The sequence below is a fragment of the Podarcis erhardii genome (genome assembly GCF_964252035.2).
Source record: "Podarcis erhardii genome assembly, chromosome: 3".
NCBI classification, from domain to species: Eukaryota; Metazoa; Chordata; class Lepidosauria; order Squamata; family Lacertidae; genus Podarcis; species Podarcis erhardii.
The window spans coordinates 101,449,751-101,468,491 of record NC_138507.1 but is presented as its reverse complement, the minus strand read 5'-3'; the positions used below and the strand labels follow the sequence as shown (position 1 = coordinate 101,468,491).

At 40.8% G+C, this 18,741-nt stretch overlaps 1 protein-coding gene across 4 annotated transcripts in view; it reads left to right on the top strand.

The window, feature by feature from the left end:
* The window catches only part of HAAO (3-hydroxyanthranilate 3,4-dioxygenase), a 48,900-nt gene that overhangs the window by 28,797 nt on the left and 1,362 nt on the right, over positions 1 to 18,741 (top strand). For 3 of the 4 annotated variants that reach the window (XM_081854991.1, XM_081854995.1, XM_081854990.1), the window contains one exon: positions 16,883 to 16,968. The exons of the other annotated variant lie outside the window; for it this stretch is intronic. In XM_081854991.1, coding sequence (XP_081711117.1) covers positions 16,883 to 16,968 — 86 coding nt within the window. The remainder of the gene's footprint in view (positions 1 to 16,882; positions 16,969 to 18,741) is intronic. 4 annotated transcript variants of the gene reach the window in all.

Sequence of the window (18,741 nt, the reverse complement as noted above, 5' to 3'; positions counted from 1 at the left end):
TTCAAACTGCCAACCTTTTAATTGGCAAGCCCAAGGCTCAGTGGTTTAGACCACAATGCCTCCCACAGTATCCTAGAACAGCCCAATCAGTATGTGTCAGGGAAAGGTCTGAATCAGAGGATTGGGGAATGCATTCTCAGGCAGATCAGATCCTCTTTGAAGAGCAGCTGGAGGAGTGGGAAGATTCGCGCCCCTTGTCTCCAGCAGTTTCAGAAGCAGGTAGAGACACAGACACAGAGGATCTTAGACAGGAGTTGAATAGCTACGAGATAATGGAAAGAAAAACAGAAGGGAAGGGACAGCCAGCAGAGACGACATTAGAGAGTATGGGAGACCCTCCCTCCCCCAAAACTAGGAGGTCTGTCCGTATTAGAGAACAAAGAATGCAGAGAGGAGGAACTTCTCGTTGACGCCTGGGATGTTGTGGGAGATGGAAGGGGGAGGATTCATAGTAGCCAACTTCGCTCCTTGTGGAGGGATATGGATTTTTGCTTGCAACCAGATGACTGAATAAAAAGGACTATAAAATAGAAAGTGCTCGTTAATTCTTGTCTTTGAAGTCACTGAAGGGAGGGGAGGACTCTCCATGCCTTATAGCATGAAAGGGGAGGTTTTTGGCCAGAAACTGAAATGAAACGGTCATCAGCCTATGACCTTGTCTGAGTTTTTCATTTCATCATTTGCCTTTTATGTATGTGCTTTCTTGGCCAGCGGATGCATTTGCTCTGGTACACTTCCCACAGTTTACTGAAATTATATGAAGGCAGGCAGGAGTTGGAACATTGCTATCTGAGTTCAGCCAGATGGAACTATACTGTGTACCTTAAGTACAATGTGCAATTGTATTCTCTCTTTATGGGTTTCTTGTGTGTCCTGAATGCATTTCTAATTGCAGGAGCTTTGTGTACCAATTTGTCAGGAACACTTTCTCTGGCAATCACGCTTTGTGATCCTGTATGGGTCTACTCAGAAGTGAAATCTACTTAGTTAAATGGCGCTTACTCCTTGGTAAGTGGGTGTAGGTTTACTGACTGAGTGGATAAAGTCCCTTCAATACACTGGAACATCATGTTATGGACAGAATCCATTCCGGAGGCCCGTTCGTAACATGGAATTGATGCAAGCCAAAGCGCTGCATCTGTGCATGTGCATGTGCATGTGTGATTTAGTGCTTCTGTGCATGCACCAGTTGCAAAATCCAGAAGTAACCCTTTCTGGTACTTCCGGGTTGCTGCGGGATACAGAACGAAAACACGTAACCTGAAGCGGACACGTAACCTGAAGCGGACACACATGAGGTGTGATTGTACAAAATAAAACAAAGGATGTTGAAAGGAAGTCCTATAACACTTTCTTGTTCTTTGGGTGTGGGGGAATGCATTTAGTCTTTCAGGAACTCAAGATTCTGCTTCTTATTTACACATCTTGGCTATCAAAATCTGCTATAAGTGTGCCAGTGGAGACTTACAGAGGCCATTGAAGCCCTGACATCAAAGAATCTGTTCCACCCACACTTCAAATTCTCACTTAAACTGGGATTTTTGTTCTGCGATGAGTGGCCAGTTCATGATGTTACAACCCACCCATTGGGGCTCTGCAGGAGAACATACAGTGTCCTTTTAATACTAAGATGTCCTTCCCAAGTCAACAACTTCTTGCAATCTGTGTTTTCCTGTTCTTCACGCCTGGAGGTATGTTCTTTTTGCAAGAGTTGGGAAAAGCACTGTCAGCCAAGGGAGGCAGGTTAATTAAAGGAAAATGCAACTTAGGTAGTTTCACACTGAAGTATGAACCAAACCAAATTTATGCTCTGAATCTGAATTGAGGAAGTTAAATGGCCCTTCTTCTGTTCTCTCCCTCTGTTGCACCTTAATGGAAAGACTGTTGCTAGGTGGCGGTTGAGGGAGAGGGTGAGATTTCACCTTTGCATTTAGTTAACAGACTGAAGTTAATTTCACAGGGTGCAAAACTGTGAACCCTAGAACAGGATTTGAAAGGGCAGAGAGTGTTTCAGACTGTTTCAAAACAATCAGGAAATGCAGGGTATTAAATTTTGAAGTGCTGCGTATTCAGTTTTGTTCCATATTGGCCAAGAGAATCCCTAGAAGGCATTTGAATGCCCAGTAGGGAGGTAATGAGTAGTGGCAGTAAATGTGTCTGCTTAATGTTGTCTGTATCCAAGGTCATGGATCCTTTTTCCTTTCAAGGCTGGCTGAATGATCATCGTGAAGAGATAGATCAGAAGAAATCCTTCAGACGTTTTTTATATATATATAATGATATTTATTAAGTTTTCCAACATAAGAAAAATTACAAAAATAGAAAAAAAGAAAACAAAAGAATACACAAAACACAAAATACAAAATAGAAATAACAAAGAAAAATCAAGAAAAGTTAAAAACTAAATCCCTCTTTCTATATTCTTAGCATTCATTTGCTTATTTTCTTGACTTCCTCACACCTCCCTTTTTTGTATTCTATTTAATAATTGGTTCAGCAAATCCACACCCTCTTATTTTATCCTTAATTTCTTATCTTCACATATTATAAACTTCAATTTTTCGTCTAAAATCAATCCATTTTACATATTCCTTTGCCTTATTGCTAAAACCTCTTCATTTCATTTCAACATCATTAACATTCAATAATTTTATAGTGTTTCTGTAAATAGTCTTTAAACTTCTTCCAATCTTCTTCCACCGACTCCTCTCCCTGGTCTCGGATTCTGCCAGTCATTTCCGCAAATTCCATATAGTCCATTACTTGCATCTGCCATTCTTCCAAGGTGGGTAAGTCTTGTGTCTTCCAATACTTTGTGATGGGTATTCTTGCTGCTGCTGTAGCATACATAAAAAAAGTTCTATCCTTCTTTGGCACCAATTGGCCGACCATGCCCAGGAGAAAGGCCTCTGGTTTCTTCAGAAAGGTATACTTAAATACCTTTTTCATTTCATTATAGATCATCTCCCAGAAAGCCTTAATCCTTGGGCATGTCCACCAAAGGTGAAAGAATGTACCATCAGTCTCTTTACATTTCCAACATTTATTATCGGGCAAATGATAAATTTTTCAAGCTTGACTGGAGTCATGTACCACCTGTATATCATTTTCATAATATTCTCTCTTAAGGCATTACATGCCGTAAATTTCATACCTGTGGTCCACAACTGTTCCCAGTCAGCAAACATAATGTCATGTCCGATATCTTGTGCCCATTTTATCATAGCAGATTTTACCGTTTCATCCTCAGTATTCCATTTCAACAGCAAGTTTTACATTCTTGATAGTATCTTAGTTTTGGGTTCTAGTAGTTCTGTTTCCAATTTTGATTTTTCCACCTGGAAACCAATTTTTTTATCCAAATTGTAAGCCTCCCTTATTTGAAAATAATGAAGCCAGTCTCGCACTTTATCCTTAAGCTTCTCAAAACTCTGCAATTTCAGTTTATCGCCCTTCTGTTCCAGAATCTCCCAATATTTTGGCCAGTTGGCCTCCATATTGAGTTTTTTCAGAGCCTTCGCTTCCAAGGGTGATAGCCACCTTGGAGTTTTTCAAGTAAGTCTTTATATCTTGTCCAGACGTTAAACAATGCTCTTCTGACAATATGGTTTTTAAATGCCTTATGTGCTTTAACCTTGCCATACCACAAATATGCATGCCACCCAAAAACATTATCAAAACCTTCTAAATCCAAAATGTCTGTGTTCTCAAGAAGCAGCCATTCTTTCAGCCAGCAAAATGCTGCTGATTCATAATAGAGTTTAAGGTCTGGCAGGGCAAATCCACCTCTATCCTTTGCATCAGTTAATATCTTAAATTTTATTCTTGGCTTCTTGCCCTGCCAGACAAATCTAGAAATGTCACTCTGCCACTTCCTGAAACAGTCCATTTTGTCCAAAATTTGTAATGATTGAAACAAAAACAGCATTCTTGGCAATACATTCATTTTTATAGCAGCAATTCGACCAAGCAAGGAAAGTTTCAAATTTGACCATATTTCAAGATCCTTTTTCACCTCTAACCAACATTTCTCATAGTTTTCTTTAAATAAGTTTAAATTCTTAGCGGTCATATTTACCCCCAGGTATTTCACTTTTTTAACCAATGTTAATCCTGTCTCCATCTGAAACCTCTCCTTCTCTAACGGTGTTAAATTTTTCTCTAAAACCTTAGTTTTTGATTTGTTCAGCTTAAATCCTGCCACTTGACCAAATTCCTGGATCAGTTCCAATGCTCTTTTGGTAGTAGATTCAGGCTCCTGTAATGTTAATACTAAATCATCTGCAAAAGCTTTCAATTTAAACTGTTTAGCTCTGACCTGAATACCTTTGATCAGATGGTCCCTTCTAATCATGTTCAGCAAAACCTCCAGGACCGAAATAAAAAGCAGTGGGGAAATTGGGCAGCCTTGTCGTGCCCCTTTTTCTATCTTAAATTCTTCTGTCACCACATTATTAACTATCAGTTTAGCCTTTTGTTCTGAATAAATCTCACCTATACCATTTTCAAATCCTTTACCCACCCCCATCCCTTGAAGATTTTTCTTCATAAAGCTCCAAGAAATATTATCGAATGCTTTCTCCGCATCTACGAATATCAAAACTGCTTTAGTGTTAATATTCACTTGTAGCTTCTCCAAAATGTTAATTATATTCCTCGTATTATCTGACAGATGTCTGCCCGGGAGAAAGCCAGCTTGATCTTTATGAATCTCATCAACTAAAACTTTTTTCAATCTTTTAGCCAATATGTCTGCAAAAATTTTGTAATCCACATTAAGCAGGGATATGGGGCGGTAGTTCTTAAGTTGTGTTTTTTCAGACTCAGTTTTTGGTATAAGTGTGATGTAAGCTTCCTTCCACAACTCTGGCACCTTTTTTCCCCTCCAAAATTTCATTGCATACCTCCTTCAATGGTCAAATTAGCCAGTCTTTCAGGGATCTATAGTATTTGGAGGTTAAGCCATCAGGTCCTGGAGATTTGCCCAACTGCATATTCAGAATGGCACCTTCCACCTCCTGTTCTGTTATTTTATAGTTCAACATTATTTTATTTTCTTGAGATATTTTTTGTAATCCATTTTTTCTTAAAAATTGGTCTATATCAGTCTCTTTCTGTGGCCCTTGTGAGTATAGTTGTTTGAAGTATTTCTGGAAGGAATTTCTAATCTCCACTTCCAAATTTGTTATAGTATTAAGTTTTTGTCTCTTTTTCATCTGCCAAGCTAGTAGTTTCCCACATTTGTTTGCCGATTCAAACGTCTTTTGTCTCATCTGTTTGATTTTCCCTTCTATTTCTTGGTTTATCATTTTCATATATTGTACTTGGTATAGTTTAATTTCTCTCAAAATCTCTTGTGACTTTGGTTTCATTCTTAGTTTCCTCTCACCTTCTTTTATCTTATCCAAAATCTTATCTTTTTTCTCATTTTGAGTTCTCTTTACTGCATTCTGTTGAATCAAAAACCCTCTCGGTCGGAGCCAGACAGTACAAACTGAAGGCATTTGCAGATGACTTAGTATTGACCTTGCAAGAGCCGGACACTAGTACAAAGAGAGTTTTAGAGTTAATTCAAGTCTTTGGTCAGGTGGCAGGATTTAAGTTGAATAAACAAAAAACTAAAGTTTTGGAAAAAAATTAACAAATGTTGAAAGAGAGAGTTTTCAAAATGAAACTGGATTAACGGTGGCAAAGAAAGTAAAATATTTGGGGATTAATATGACATCCAAAAATGTGAATTTATTTAAAGACAACTATGACAAATGTTGGACAGAGGTAAAGAAAGATCTAGAAATATGGTCGAACTTGAAGCTTTCCTTGTTAGGCCGAATTGCAGTGATCAAAATGAATGTATTGCCTAGAATGTTATTTTTGTTTCAGACACTACAAATTGTGGATAAACTAGATTGCTTCAAGAAGTGGCAGAAAGATATATCTAAATTTGTCTGGCAGGGCAAAAAGCCCAGAATAAAATTTAAGATACTTACTGATGCAAAAGAAAGAGGGGGGTTTGCCCTGCCGGACTTAAGATTGTACTATGAATCAGCAGCTTTCTGCTGGTTGAAAGATTGGCTACTTCTTGAGAATGCAGACACGTTGGATTTGGAAGGATTTGACAATAGGTTTGGTTGGCATGCATATATATGGTATGACAAGGTTAAAGTTCACAAGGGTTTTAAAAACCATATTGTTAGAAAAGCATTATATAATGTTTGAATTCAATATAAGGATTTGCTGGAAAATAAAACTCCTAGGTGGCTATCACCTATGGAAGCCAAGGAGGTGAAGAAACTTAACATGGAATCTAAACGGCCAAAATATTTTGAAATTTTAGAACAAGAAAGTGGTAAATTTAAATTACAGAGCTATGAGAAAATAAAGTCTAAAGTACGAGATTGGCTCCATTATTATCAAATAATGGAGACTTTTAAACAAGACAGGAAAATTGGTTTCCAGGTGGAGAAATCGAAACTAGAGACAGAATTGTTAGAACCCAATACTAAGAATTTATCAAGAATGTATAACCTATTGCTGAAGTGGAATACAACAGACGAAACTGTTAAGCCAGCTATGATTAAATGGGCACAGGACATAGGTCATGACATTATGTTTGCGGACTGGGAACAGTTATGGACCACCGGTATCAAATTTACGGCATGTAATGCCTTAAAAGAAAATATTATGAAAATGATTTATAGGTGGTACATGACCCCAGTCAAGCTCGCGAAGATTTACCATCTGCCCAATAATAAATGTTGGAAATGTAATGAAGCCGAAGGTACCTTCTTTCACCTTTGGTGGACCTGCCCAAGGATTAAGGCCTTCTGGGAAATGATTTATAATGAAATTAAGAAGGTACTTAAATGTACCTTTCAAAAGAAACCGGAGGCATTTCTCCTGGGCATGGTCGGCCAATTGGTTCCAAAGAGGGATAAGATTTTCTTTATGTACGCCACTACAGCAGCAAGGATCCTTCTAGCAAAGTATTGGAAGACACAAGAATTACCCACACTGGAAGAATGGCAGACGAAAGTGATTGACTTTATGGGACTGGCAGAAATGACCGGCAGAATCCGCGACCAAGAGAAAGAGACAGTGGAGGAAGACTGGAAGAAGTTTAAAGTATATCTTAAGAACTGTTGTAAAATAGAGGAGTGATAAAATGTCAAGGGGAAGGAAGACGCAGAATTGCAGCTAAAACTGTTTGATGGTTTAAGGTGAAATTGAGAATGACAATGAGTTTAAATTTAAAATTTAATTGGCAAAAAGGGTTGTTGAAAAACTGTAAAACAAGGATGCAAAAAGGGTGAGGTATGGGGAAGTCCGAGAAACGAGGCGTATGAAAATGAGGTTAAGAAATGATATTTTTTTTGTGTGTTTGTATTTGTTGATGTTTGTGTGTTGTTGCTGTTTAGTGTTAAAAATTGGAAAATTAATAAAAAATTACTTTAAAAAAAAATCAAAAACCCTCTCATGACCGCTTTGCTTGCGTCCCAGATTACTCTTTTTTCGACATTAGTTTTCATATTTATCTCAAAATAATCTCTCAAGGTTTGAGAGATTATTTTGGGCCTTCTTGGTAACCTCGGGATCTCTGAACAGGGTGTCATTCATCCTCCATCTGAAGGAACCAATTGGTGTTAGTTTCATTTCCAATCTCACAGCGTTATGGTCGGAGCATGTTTTAGGGCAGATTTCCACTTTCCGTATCTTGGGGGCCAGTTCTCTAGATATCCAAATTTGGTTAATTCTTGTCCATGTCTTTTTGGCTTCAGAGAAGAAAGTCCCCTCTCTACCCAGGGGGTTTTTGGTTCTCCATGTATCGATTAAGTCCATGTTGTCAGTCATATTGAAAAAGGTTTTTGGTAGTCTGCCATCTTTAGTCACTACCTGCCTTTGTGACTTGTCCATATTTGTAGACACCACACCATTCATATCTCCCAAAATTATGATCTTATAGTCCATAAAGTCCACCAATGTCTCATGCAACTTCTTAAAAAATTCAGACTTCCCCTCATTCGGAGCATACACTCCTACTACCAAAAAATTTTCTCCTTGAACTTGAAGTTCAATTGCCACAAATCTTCCTTGGTCATCCTTAAATATAAATTTCGGTGATAAACTCTCTTTTGCGTAGATTACAACTCCCCTCTTTTTGACCTTGTCCGATGAAATAAATTCTTGGCCCAGTATTCTATTAATCAATGCTTTCCTGTGTAGCCTTATCACGTGTGTTTCCTGTAAGCAAATCAAGTCCAATTGTTCCTTTTTAATATATGAAATATTTCTTTCCTTTTTTCCGGGGAATTAAAACCTTGAATGTTCCAACTTAACAGTTGCAGAGACATGGTGTATTTACTTTACTTTCCTCCAACTGCACCCAATAATTGTTCTTCTTCTGTCGGTGGTGTCACTTTCTTTGGTTTGTCCAGATCCAAAGGTGGTAATATTGGTAAGATTCCTGGTTTCGATGCTATTGGCTCCTCTTCTACTTCAGCTTCTTTTTGCAAGTTTTCTCCGTGCTCTCTCAGGAATTTTTCTTTATCTTCTATTGATCTTATTTTAATTTTTTTCCCTCTAAAGGCAAAAGATCGGCCTTGGGGGAACTCCCACGTGAAAATAATTCCACTTCTTCTCAGCAGGGCCACCAGGTCTCCGTAGTTAGCCCTAAGCTCCAATAGATGTTTCGGGATGTCCTTGAAAATCTCTATTCTTGATTCTTGTATTTCCAAAGTCTTCTGGAAATGCAGGCTCAATATTTTATCTCTCTCCCCTTTTGTTAGAAAGGTAATCAAACAATCTCTTGTCTTGATCTTTCTCCCTCCTTTTCCAAGTCGAAAAGCACTTACTATCTTGAATTCTTGCTTTTCCAAATCTAGGTTCTAAAAGCCTGCAAATTCCTGTGTGAGAAAATCACTTAAACTACCTTTTTCAACTTTGGGTACCGCCCTGATCCTCAGATTCGTCTGTTTCTCCTTCAGTTCAATCATAGACAGCATAGACGTATGATCTTGAAGCTGTTTATTTATTGGAGGGATCTTTTCCTCTACTGCCAGGACACTTTCCTTTGCTTCCTCCGCTGTTTTTCGGTTCAACGTAGATTCCTGCAGGAGTTTCTCGATAGATTCTGTATTTAAATTCACCTTCTGTCCAAAATTATTAATACTTGTAGTATTTTGATCAATTTTAGTCGTTACATCAGCAACTTGTTTGCTAAGTCTTTCCAGTGATTCAAGTATTTTACTTAGTGCTGAGTTCGAACCCTCATCAGACATCGTACCTGTGGAACCAGCTTGTGCAGAGTCTTCCCCCTGTTGAACAGGGGGGCCAGGTACTGATGGCCTATGCTGCTGCGCTATGATCTTGCCTGATCTTGCTTTCTTAAGCTCAGACAAATCCATAACACTTTGTCTTCAAATCAAGGTCAGTCCCACGGCCTTGGCTTGTTTTACAGTGGAAGTTTCCCAGGCCAGTTAAAAGTAAAAGAAATTCCTCAGTCAGTTGTTACAATTCCCAAGTTCCACTAGGGGGACACAGTAGCAAAGTCCATATACAATATGGTATCTTTTTTCGACTCTCCCAAGCCCCCCTTCCAAAGAAAACAGTTTCAAATCCCTTTGAAAACAAAGTATCTTTCTTGCAGAGTTTGCTGTCAAATATTAACAATCCTTACACAGCGCGATCTCAGTGCATCAATTCCCCTTTTCTGACAGCCTGATCCCAGGGATTGAATTGTGGTTTATTCTCTTCTCTCCCCTTTTCTTTGTTTTTGCAGGCAAAACAAATTACTTTCTCTTCTTCCCTCCCCTCTCCTGCAACTCCGGGAGGGAATTCTTTGGGTTTGACATTGAAATTTAAATCTTTCCAACGCAATTTTAAAAGTCTTAGCTTGAACATTCTTTGCTTTGATCTGTATACAAAAACAGAAGGTGGACTTCCTGTTTGCACCCTCCCGCTTCAGTGCCGAATTTATAACTTTTAGTTCTTCAGTCCCCCGATCTTTAAGCTTGACCTACTCACGGGTTGTTGTTTGGTAGCCAAATTGTCACAGGAAAAAGGACAGCGCTCTCCGGCAAATGGCTGTGCGGCTTCACTCCACGGAAGAAGCAATTCACTCTCAGCACCACGCCGCAGCCCCGTCTCACTCCGGGACCCTTTTCAGAGTCCCCTTCGCAAATTGGGGGGGCGCAAAGGGTGCCCGCCGAGTCCCACGGCCACAGGCTGATCCCGCCTGTGGTTTCTGAAGGGTCCCCACTTCGCCGTCGCGGCTAGACCCCAATTCCGTGGAGCAATTCCCCCCGAAACTAGAGGGAATCCACCATTTGCCAATGGCGCTGCCTCCGGAAGTCGAAATCCTTCAGACGTTTTGGAGACAGCTCTGAAACTGAGGTAGAAAGAACTTGAGTACTTTGAAAAGGAGGAGTTGAGTGAATTATTTTTTCAAGTGAACAGGCAGCCTCCTGTGGAGAAGTGTTTTTTTATATCTTATTCAGGGGCAGGGAATAAATGATATGCAATGTTCCTCAAGGATAATCTAGCCTGAAGATGTCCATTCTCTCTCTCTTCTATTGTCCTTGGACAAGGATGAGGAATCTCTGCCCAATCTCTGTTGAACTCTCAGTAGATGAAGGCGGCTGTAGTCAAGCCATGTGTGAAAGAATGCAGGTTCCCAAACCCTGAACTAGGAGAAACTCTATAGGAGTTGTATGCCCAACAGCCGTTCTAGGGAGGTATACAGATTCCTGCTAATACACAAACTGATTTACACCAGTACATCCGAGAAACACTGATTTAGTCATCAAGAAAACAAACAATTGACGTTAAATGTGCCTTTTCAGTTAACATTAAATATAAATAAAAATAGATATTTATATATATATAAGTTATATATTTATATAACTTATTCAAAGTGTTGGTGCTGACCTTTAAAGCCCTAAACAGCCTTGGCCCTGTATTCCTAAAGGAGCATCTCAACCCCATCGTTCTGCCCAGACATTGAGGTTCAGCTCTGAGGGCCTTCTGGTGGTTCCCTCACTGCAACAAATGAGGTTACAGGGAACCAGGCAGAGGGCCTTCCCAGTTGTGGCTCTCTCCATGTGGAACGTCCTCCATTCAGATGTCAAGGAGATAAATAACTATACAACTTTTAGAAGACATCTGAAGGCAGCCCTGTTTAGAGAAGTTTGTAATGTTTGATGTTTTATTATGATTTAAATTTGTTGGAAGCCACCCAGAGCGGCTGGGGAAACCCAGCCAGATGGGTGGGATACAAATAATAAAATTATTATTATTATTACTATATAACTCTATTAATCAAGTCTGATTTGAGGTGGTTTACAATGTCAGAAAAATCCCCCACATGGATGCATCTTCTATTGATGATGTTGCTTTCCTCACAAAAGTAACCAAAATCAACTTACAAAAACAATAAATCATTAAAACCAAATGCCCATAGTCTCCAGGAGCTGGGACAAGATGTGCAGAGCATTGCTGCAAAGACCAGTGCCAGCAAGGTTAACCATGGGGATCTGCCCCTAACTTCTAAACAGGGATTAAGAGGAATGAGAAGCGAAAAATAAATGAGGAACCACAGCTGTTTGAAGTCCAGAAAAAGATTCCCATTAAGTTCAAGTGCAAGCCTCTGGCAAAAGGAAAACGCACTGTCTGTCCCAAGAGTGGTGTACGCTATGGATAAAAGCACAAAGCTATTAGTGGGAGGATCAGAAGAGTACAGGAGGGAAGACCATAGAGGTGAAGAGAGAGAGAAATGTGTAGATGTGATCTGTTACATTTTGTTTTTACATTCTGGTATACAAATCCTTTGGCAAGGTTAATGCATCTTCTCACAATTTCCGTTAAATAATTTTACATTGACACAAATGTTTCTCATAGTAACACATTGCATTTTCTTGGTTTGTTGCCTAGGTTATAATTTTTGGACCAGGAATAACCAAAGAGGGAGGAAAGAATGCAGATGTATGGCTATGGCAGCTGGTATGTGATGCTAGTTCCATTTCGCACTAACTATGTAGGTAGGGTAAAAAGGTAAATGACCCCTGGAAAGTTAAGTCCAGTCAAAGGCGACTAGGGGGTGCAGCACTGATCTCACTTCAGGCTGAGGGAGCCGGTGTTTCCGCATGGGCAATACCATATTTTTCGCTCTATTAGACACACTTTTCCCCCTCCAAAAATTAAGGGGAAATGTGTGTGCGTCTTATGGATCAAATGTAGGCTCCATGGCTTTGTGTTGCTTTTGCTGAAGCCTGGAAAGCGAGAGGGGTCGGTGCGCACTCACCCCTCTCACTCTCCAGGTTTCAGGGAGAGCCGCCCAAAGCATCCAGAGTGCAGTGGGAGCTTCCGCTGTGCTCTGGAGGCTTCACGTTGCTTTCGCTGAAGCCAAGAGAGCAAGACTCTCCTGGCTTCAGGGATAGCTGCAGCGGGATGAGAAATGGAAGGGGTTCCACTTCTCCTGCCACTTCGCTGAAGGGGCGCTGCACAGAGAGGGAGAGAATTTTATTTTTTTTGTTCTCCCCCTCTAAAACTAGGTGCATCTTATGGTCGGGTGCGTCCTATAGAGTGAAAAATACGGTAATTCTTCCATCAAACAAGCAATGGAAATAAATGAGGTGTGTGAACTGACCATAGGTGGCTCAACAGGTAGGATAGAACTGCTATGGTAGCTTCTGGGGTAGCCAGTTGCTTATCTGGAGGGAGAGCAGCAAGGTGACATAGAGGCTGGCATGGTGCAAAGCCAATCCAGTGTTTGGCCATGTCTCCGCCACCCCTACCCCACAGCCTTGTCCCTTTTCCTCCTAGCAAGCAATAACAACACGCTTGTCAGAAAGCCTCCATGGGCAGAAGATCCAGCTGTGGGTCCGAGTTTGGTTCAGGAGAAAAGTTACAGATGATGCTGGGACACCCTCGTGATTGCTGCAGTTGGACAGAGGCAGTGGGGTTCACCCATGGGTTCCTCAGCAGTCTCTGAACCCAGTCTACTGTTGATGCTGGCTATGCCTCAGATTAAGAATATAAAATGATTATTGCTGGATCTGGTCAAAAGTCCATATAGCCCAGCTGTCCCATTGGTAGCCCACAAGCACAACCTGAGTGTAAAATCATTCTCCCTACCTGCCCATTTGAAATAGTTCTGCTCATGCAAGACCTCCATTAGTCCTCACAGGAATGAAATGGCTCACAGAGCATCATTTTTAGAAGAAAGATATAAGCCCTTTTTAGTAGTGTATTCATTGTTTTCCTTGTAGTAATGTCAGTCTGGAGGTGACTCTTGAGAGTCCCATGGACTGCAAGAAGATCAAACTTAAACATTCTGAAGGAAATCAGCCCTGAGTACTCACTGGAAGGACAGATCCTGAAGCTGAGGCTCAAATACTTTGGCCACCTCATGAGAAGAGAAGACTCCCTGGAAAAGACCCTAATGTTGGGAAAGATGGAGGGCACAAGGAGAAGGGGATGACAGAGGGCTGAGATGGTTGGACAGTGTTCTCGAAGCTACCAGCATGAGTTTGACCAAACTGCGGGAGGCAGTGGAAGACAGGAGTGCCTGGCGTGCTCTGGTCCATGGGGTCACGAAGAGTCGGACACGACTAAACGACTAAACAACAACACAGTGTCAGTCTAGTCCCTGTTGGCTTGGTGTGCAACTTTTCAGGTCCTGGAAAGTATTTCAAGGATCTGATGAGAAGACTGAAAAATACTTCAAACAACCAAGTGCTGTATTTTCAGGCTGACATATCTATCAGCACACTGCTAGGTTAGTTGGGTCACCTCTAGACAGCTTCATTATGTGGAGCTGTGGGCTGCAAAACTCAGTCTGATTGCTACTCCTCACAGTGCCTCTGTACTGGGTAGCAGGGGAGTTTTTCTTTTTCTGTTGGCTTTACTTATGGTAGTTAAGCCTCACTCAGTCCCCCCCCCCCTTATTTCAATTCAAATAGTTCCACAAATGAAAAGGTCAGCTATCACTACAGAATTCTAAGGAGAGACGAACTTTCCCCCCAAATTCTACATCGACTCACATTATTGGTCTCAATATTCCCCCCCCCCGCCCTGCAAGTAATGGGCCCTAAACTGATCAAAACAAAGGAGGACCTTTTCACTGCATACTAGGTTTGCACAACTTGTGATGCACTAAATCAGTTTTTCTCAACCAACGGGGGCATACGAAGAACCTGGTGTGGAGTGTGTGAGAGAATAGGGGTTTTTTGTTTTGGTAATGTACAATATAAGTAAACAAATTTAAAGTTATGAAATTTCAATCCATGTGAAAAATACAAATTAAATAATTACGTGAACTGGAATTGAAGGGGGTGTGGAATCTATTTTATGTTAGCTAAAAGGGGACATGGATTGAAAAAAAGTTGAGAAACACTGTGGTAAATGAAAAATCTCCCACCACCAGCCAAATCTAGGTTCTTTTTTTATATATATAAAATAATATTTATTACTTTTAAACACTACAAAAAAAGGAAAGAGAAAAGAAGAAAACAATACAATATATAAACATTAAACAACACAACACTAACACAGTAAGCTAAACAAAACCAAACAAAAACAATTTAAAACACACATCTTACCATTTCAATATTTTATCTTTCTTTCACTTGTTTCAGCGACCTCTTCACACCTCCCTTTTTGTATTCCACTTCTGTTAATTGTTTCAGCAAATCCTTTCCATCTTCCTCTATTTTCTGTCATATAATTATCTTAACATATTTTAACCTTATTTTCCCTTTAATACTCTAATAATCTATTTATACTTAATTCCTTATAACATTTCTATAAATAGTCTTTAAACTTTTTCCAATCTTCTTCCACCGTCTCTTCTCCCTGGTCTCGGATTCTGCCAGTCCTTTCCGCCAATTCCATATAGTCCATCAACCTGGTGATCTTCTGTCCGAGGCTCTTAACTCTTTTCCAAGTCCCTTCTGCAAGTCTTCTTCGTGCTTATACAAGCACTTTACTTTGTCTTCTACTGATCTTATTTTTATTTTCCTTCCTTTGAGGCGGAAGAGTAGGTCTCAGGGAAACTCCCTCCTAAAGATGATTTTATTCCTTCTCGACAGGGCAACCAAATCTCCATAGTGAGACCTAAGACGCAAAAGGTATTTCAGGATGTCATTAAAAATTTCCTCTCTTAACTGTTGTTCTTCTAAGTTCTTCTGGTAGTTTCAACAGTCTCTTATTTTGTTCTTCTCTTTTTTCCCTCCTCCTCCAAGTCCAAAGGCCCTCACCATTTTAGTCTCTTCTTGACCCAAGTCCAGGTCCCAAGAAACAGCAAATTCCTGTGTGAGGAAGTCCATCAAACCTTCCCTCTCCAGACAGGGCTCTGATCCTCAAAATCTGTTTTTCTTTAGATTCAGTCATGACAGGCATCAACTTATAATCATCAAGTTGCATCTGTGAGGCTGGGACTCTCTCTCTCCAATTGTGTTACTTTAGGTTCAACAGCAACAGCTTTCTCCCTAGCCTTCTCTGCAGTTTGCCATGTCAAAGTAGATTCCTGTGTCAATTTCTGGATAGTTTCTGTATTGATGTTCACCTTTTGTCCCAAATTATTTATACTTTCTATATTTAAATCCAGCTTCTTGTGAAGCTGTCCCAGTGAGTCATTTATCTTACATAATGCAGCCACTAAGGCCTCTTCTGTCAACATTCTTGACCAATTCAAGGTCAGTCCCAAAATCTCACAGCTTTTTATCTTACAGCTGGAAATCCCCCCCAGCTCAGCTCTTATAACAGTTTCAAAGGCGTCCTCTAGAGGGAAACAGTTTCTATTTGTATTAGTCCTTTTAAACACAGTTCAAACAATAAAGTTAGTTTCAATTTTTAGTTACTTTTACTCCTTTTAAAGAGCAGACAGAGAATGGAAACAATGTATATCTCTTATTTAGCTAGCTGTCAGCGAACGTTCTATTCACTATCAATGAACAATCAAAAAACGTCAATCTTACTAGCAGCCCGTTTCCAGGTTTGGAGCGGTGGTATTTTAACTTTCTTCACTCTCTCCTGCAGGCACACACAATCCAAAACTTCCCCCCTCTTCTCCTGCTTCCAAGGGGGGTTTAATGTTTTCTACCGATGGAAATTTAGACCTTTACAGTAGGCTTTCCAAGACTTTAGCTTGCAGCCTCTTTGCTTCAGTCTATTTACAAAAGGGGAAGGCGGACTTCCTATTTTGAACTTCCCCGTTTCGGTGCCAAATTAAGACGTTTGAAAATCCAATTCTCCGCTCTACTCACGGGTAATTACTTTAAGATCAAATTGTCCACAGGAAAAAGTCAGCGCTCTCCGGCAACAGCTATGCGGCTTCGCTCCGTGGAAGAAGCAGCCAATTTGAAGCCCGCGCCACTCACCCCACGTCACTCCGGAGCCCCGAAACCGGGTTTCCCCGCGAGTGGGGGAGGCGCAAAAGGTGCCAGCTGAATCCCACGTTCACAGGCTTCACCTGCCTGTGATTTTTAGTGGGTCTCCGCCTTCACCGTGGTGGCCAGACCCAGATTTCCACAAGGCAAATTCCTCCCGCTCAGAGGAATTCCGCCATTACCGGAGGCGCCAACCCGGAAGTCCACCAGCAGCCAAATCTAGGTTCTTGTCCCAACGACCATTCAGTTTATTCAGGTCCCAGAAAGATGAGAACCAAGAATGTCTATCAAGCCTGTGGCATATAGTTGTTAATGACTGCTTTGGGTCACAAGCCCTGCTTTTACAGAATTAATTGATTTGTTTATTTCCCAGATCACTAGATTACTGATGATTTGGTTAGACTGACTGATTAGTTCATTAAGATATACTTCCTAGTTTGTGGCTGCTAATGACAGTCCAGGAAGAATTAAAAGCCTGTCTTTTGTTCCTGCCTTTTCAGGAAGGAACATCTGTTGTTGTTACTGCTGACAGTAATACCCTGTGTCTACCAAATGGAGACAGCCTTCTCATTCCAGAACAGACTGCGTAAGTATACAACAGTATGTGAGGTTGGCCACCTTTTGCAAATGGCCACCTCCTCTCACCCAGGAATTGGTGCATCACTGCTCCTTCTGCTTTCTATTCATGAAAAATTCATTTAGTTTCTACACCAGGGGTAGCCATTATTTATTTATTTATTTTGCTGAACTACAGCTCCCATCATTCCTAACCATGATGACTGAGGCTGGTGGGCAATGTCCAACAACATCTGAAGGACACCATACTGGCTACCCCTTTTTGTGTGCAGTGGCACCAGTATTTTGTAACACTGTTCCTACTGAAATCAGACAGGTATTGCCATTTTGATATTTTTGATACCAAAAGATATTTTGTTTCAGCAGGCCAGGCCTTCTCAGATAATTTATTTGTTTCCCTGTTGGCTATTTCCCCTGTACAGTCGTACCTTGGAAGTCGAACGGAATCCGTTCCGGAAGTCCATTTGACTTCCAAAATGTTCAGAAACCAAGGCGCTGCTTCCGATTGGCTCCAGGAAGTTCCTGTAGCCAATCAGAAGCCGCAGAACCCATGCTGGATGTTTGGGTTCCAAAGAACATTTCCAATCTGGAACACTCACTTCCGGGTTTGTGGCGTTCGGGAGCCAAAACGTTCGAGTTGCAAGGCATTCATTCAACTTCTGAGGTACGACTGTATTTTAAAGTTTTAATTATACACCATGGTTTGTTTATTATTATTATTATTATTATTATTATTATTATTATTATTATTGAGTTGGTGGTCCTTAGATCTATGGGTATAGGGTGGTATGCACATTTAATAAATAAAATAAAAACTATTTCCCATTTATTTATTTATTTATTTATTTAAATGATTGCTTAATGGGACATTCTTCAGAGTGACGATAGCCAAGTCCGCTCACCCTCTCGATGCGGCAGTGTTGTGGGATGGCAGAGGCTCTTCTAAGACCTTGATGAGGGATTTGAGGATGGTGTCCTGCCCTGATAGGTGGCCTGGGCATATCACAAGCCAGATCCTAGCCTGCACCAGGAATTGGCGAATGGGCATAGCTGTCAACGTTTCCCTTTTTTAAAGGGAAATTCCCTCATTCTGAATAGGATTCCTCGCAAGAAAAGGGAAAAGTTGCCAGCTATACGAATGAGGGTTCAGGCTTGGACAATGGGCTGGGCCAGGGGTGGGGGTGGAGCTGACAGAGCAAGAAGGCTTCCCTCAGGTCTGTGCCCAGGCCATTTAAACAGTGTCAACTTGGAGCCCTACCTTGCTTTTCCTCCTCAGGTTCCTCTCATCGAGTCCATTGTTGGAGCATCAGATTGGCTGCCTCGCCTGCCCCAGTGGAGTCATCATAGCCAAATATTTTGTGAGGGTTTTTGTTTTGCTTTTTGTAACTTTGTTTCACAAATCAAATACAAAGCTTGAGATTTTGTCTGCAATACACATTTACATCAGAGTAAACCTCACTGATATCAGTGGGTATTTCTTCTGAGTGATATAGGTTTATGTTGTCTGTCTCAAACTAAGCAATCCCGCGCTGCCATTCCACTCCTGTCTTCTTGGAATGCTTTTTACCTTTAATCTACTGAACTAGAAAGGTGGCTGTTATGTACTGAGTTGAATAGGATCCAAAAGGCAGCAGTCTGGTTGGTCCTAGAACAATAGGGTCCAGAATGCAGCAGTCTGATTGGTCCACAGGAGCCACCCAATCCAGCTCCAGGTGGAAGTGAATCCGCAACCTGATTGGCCTTTAGGTGAATCCCGGAATTAGCCAATCATGTGGGGCCCATT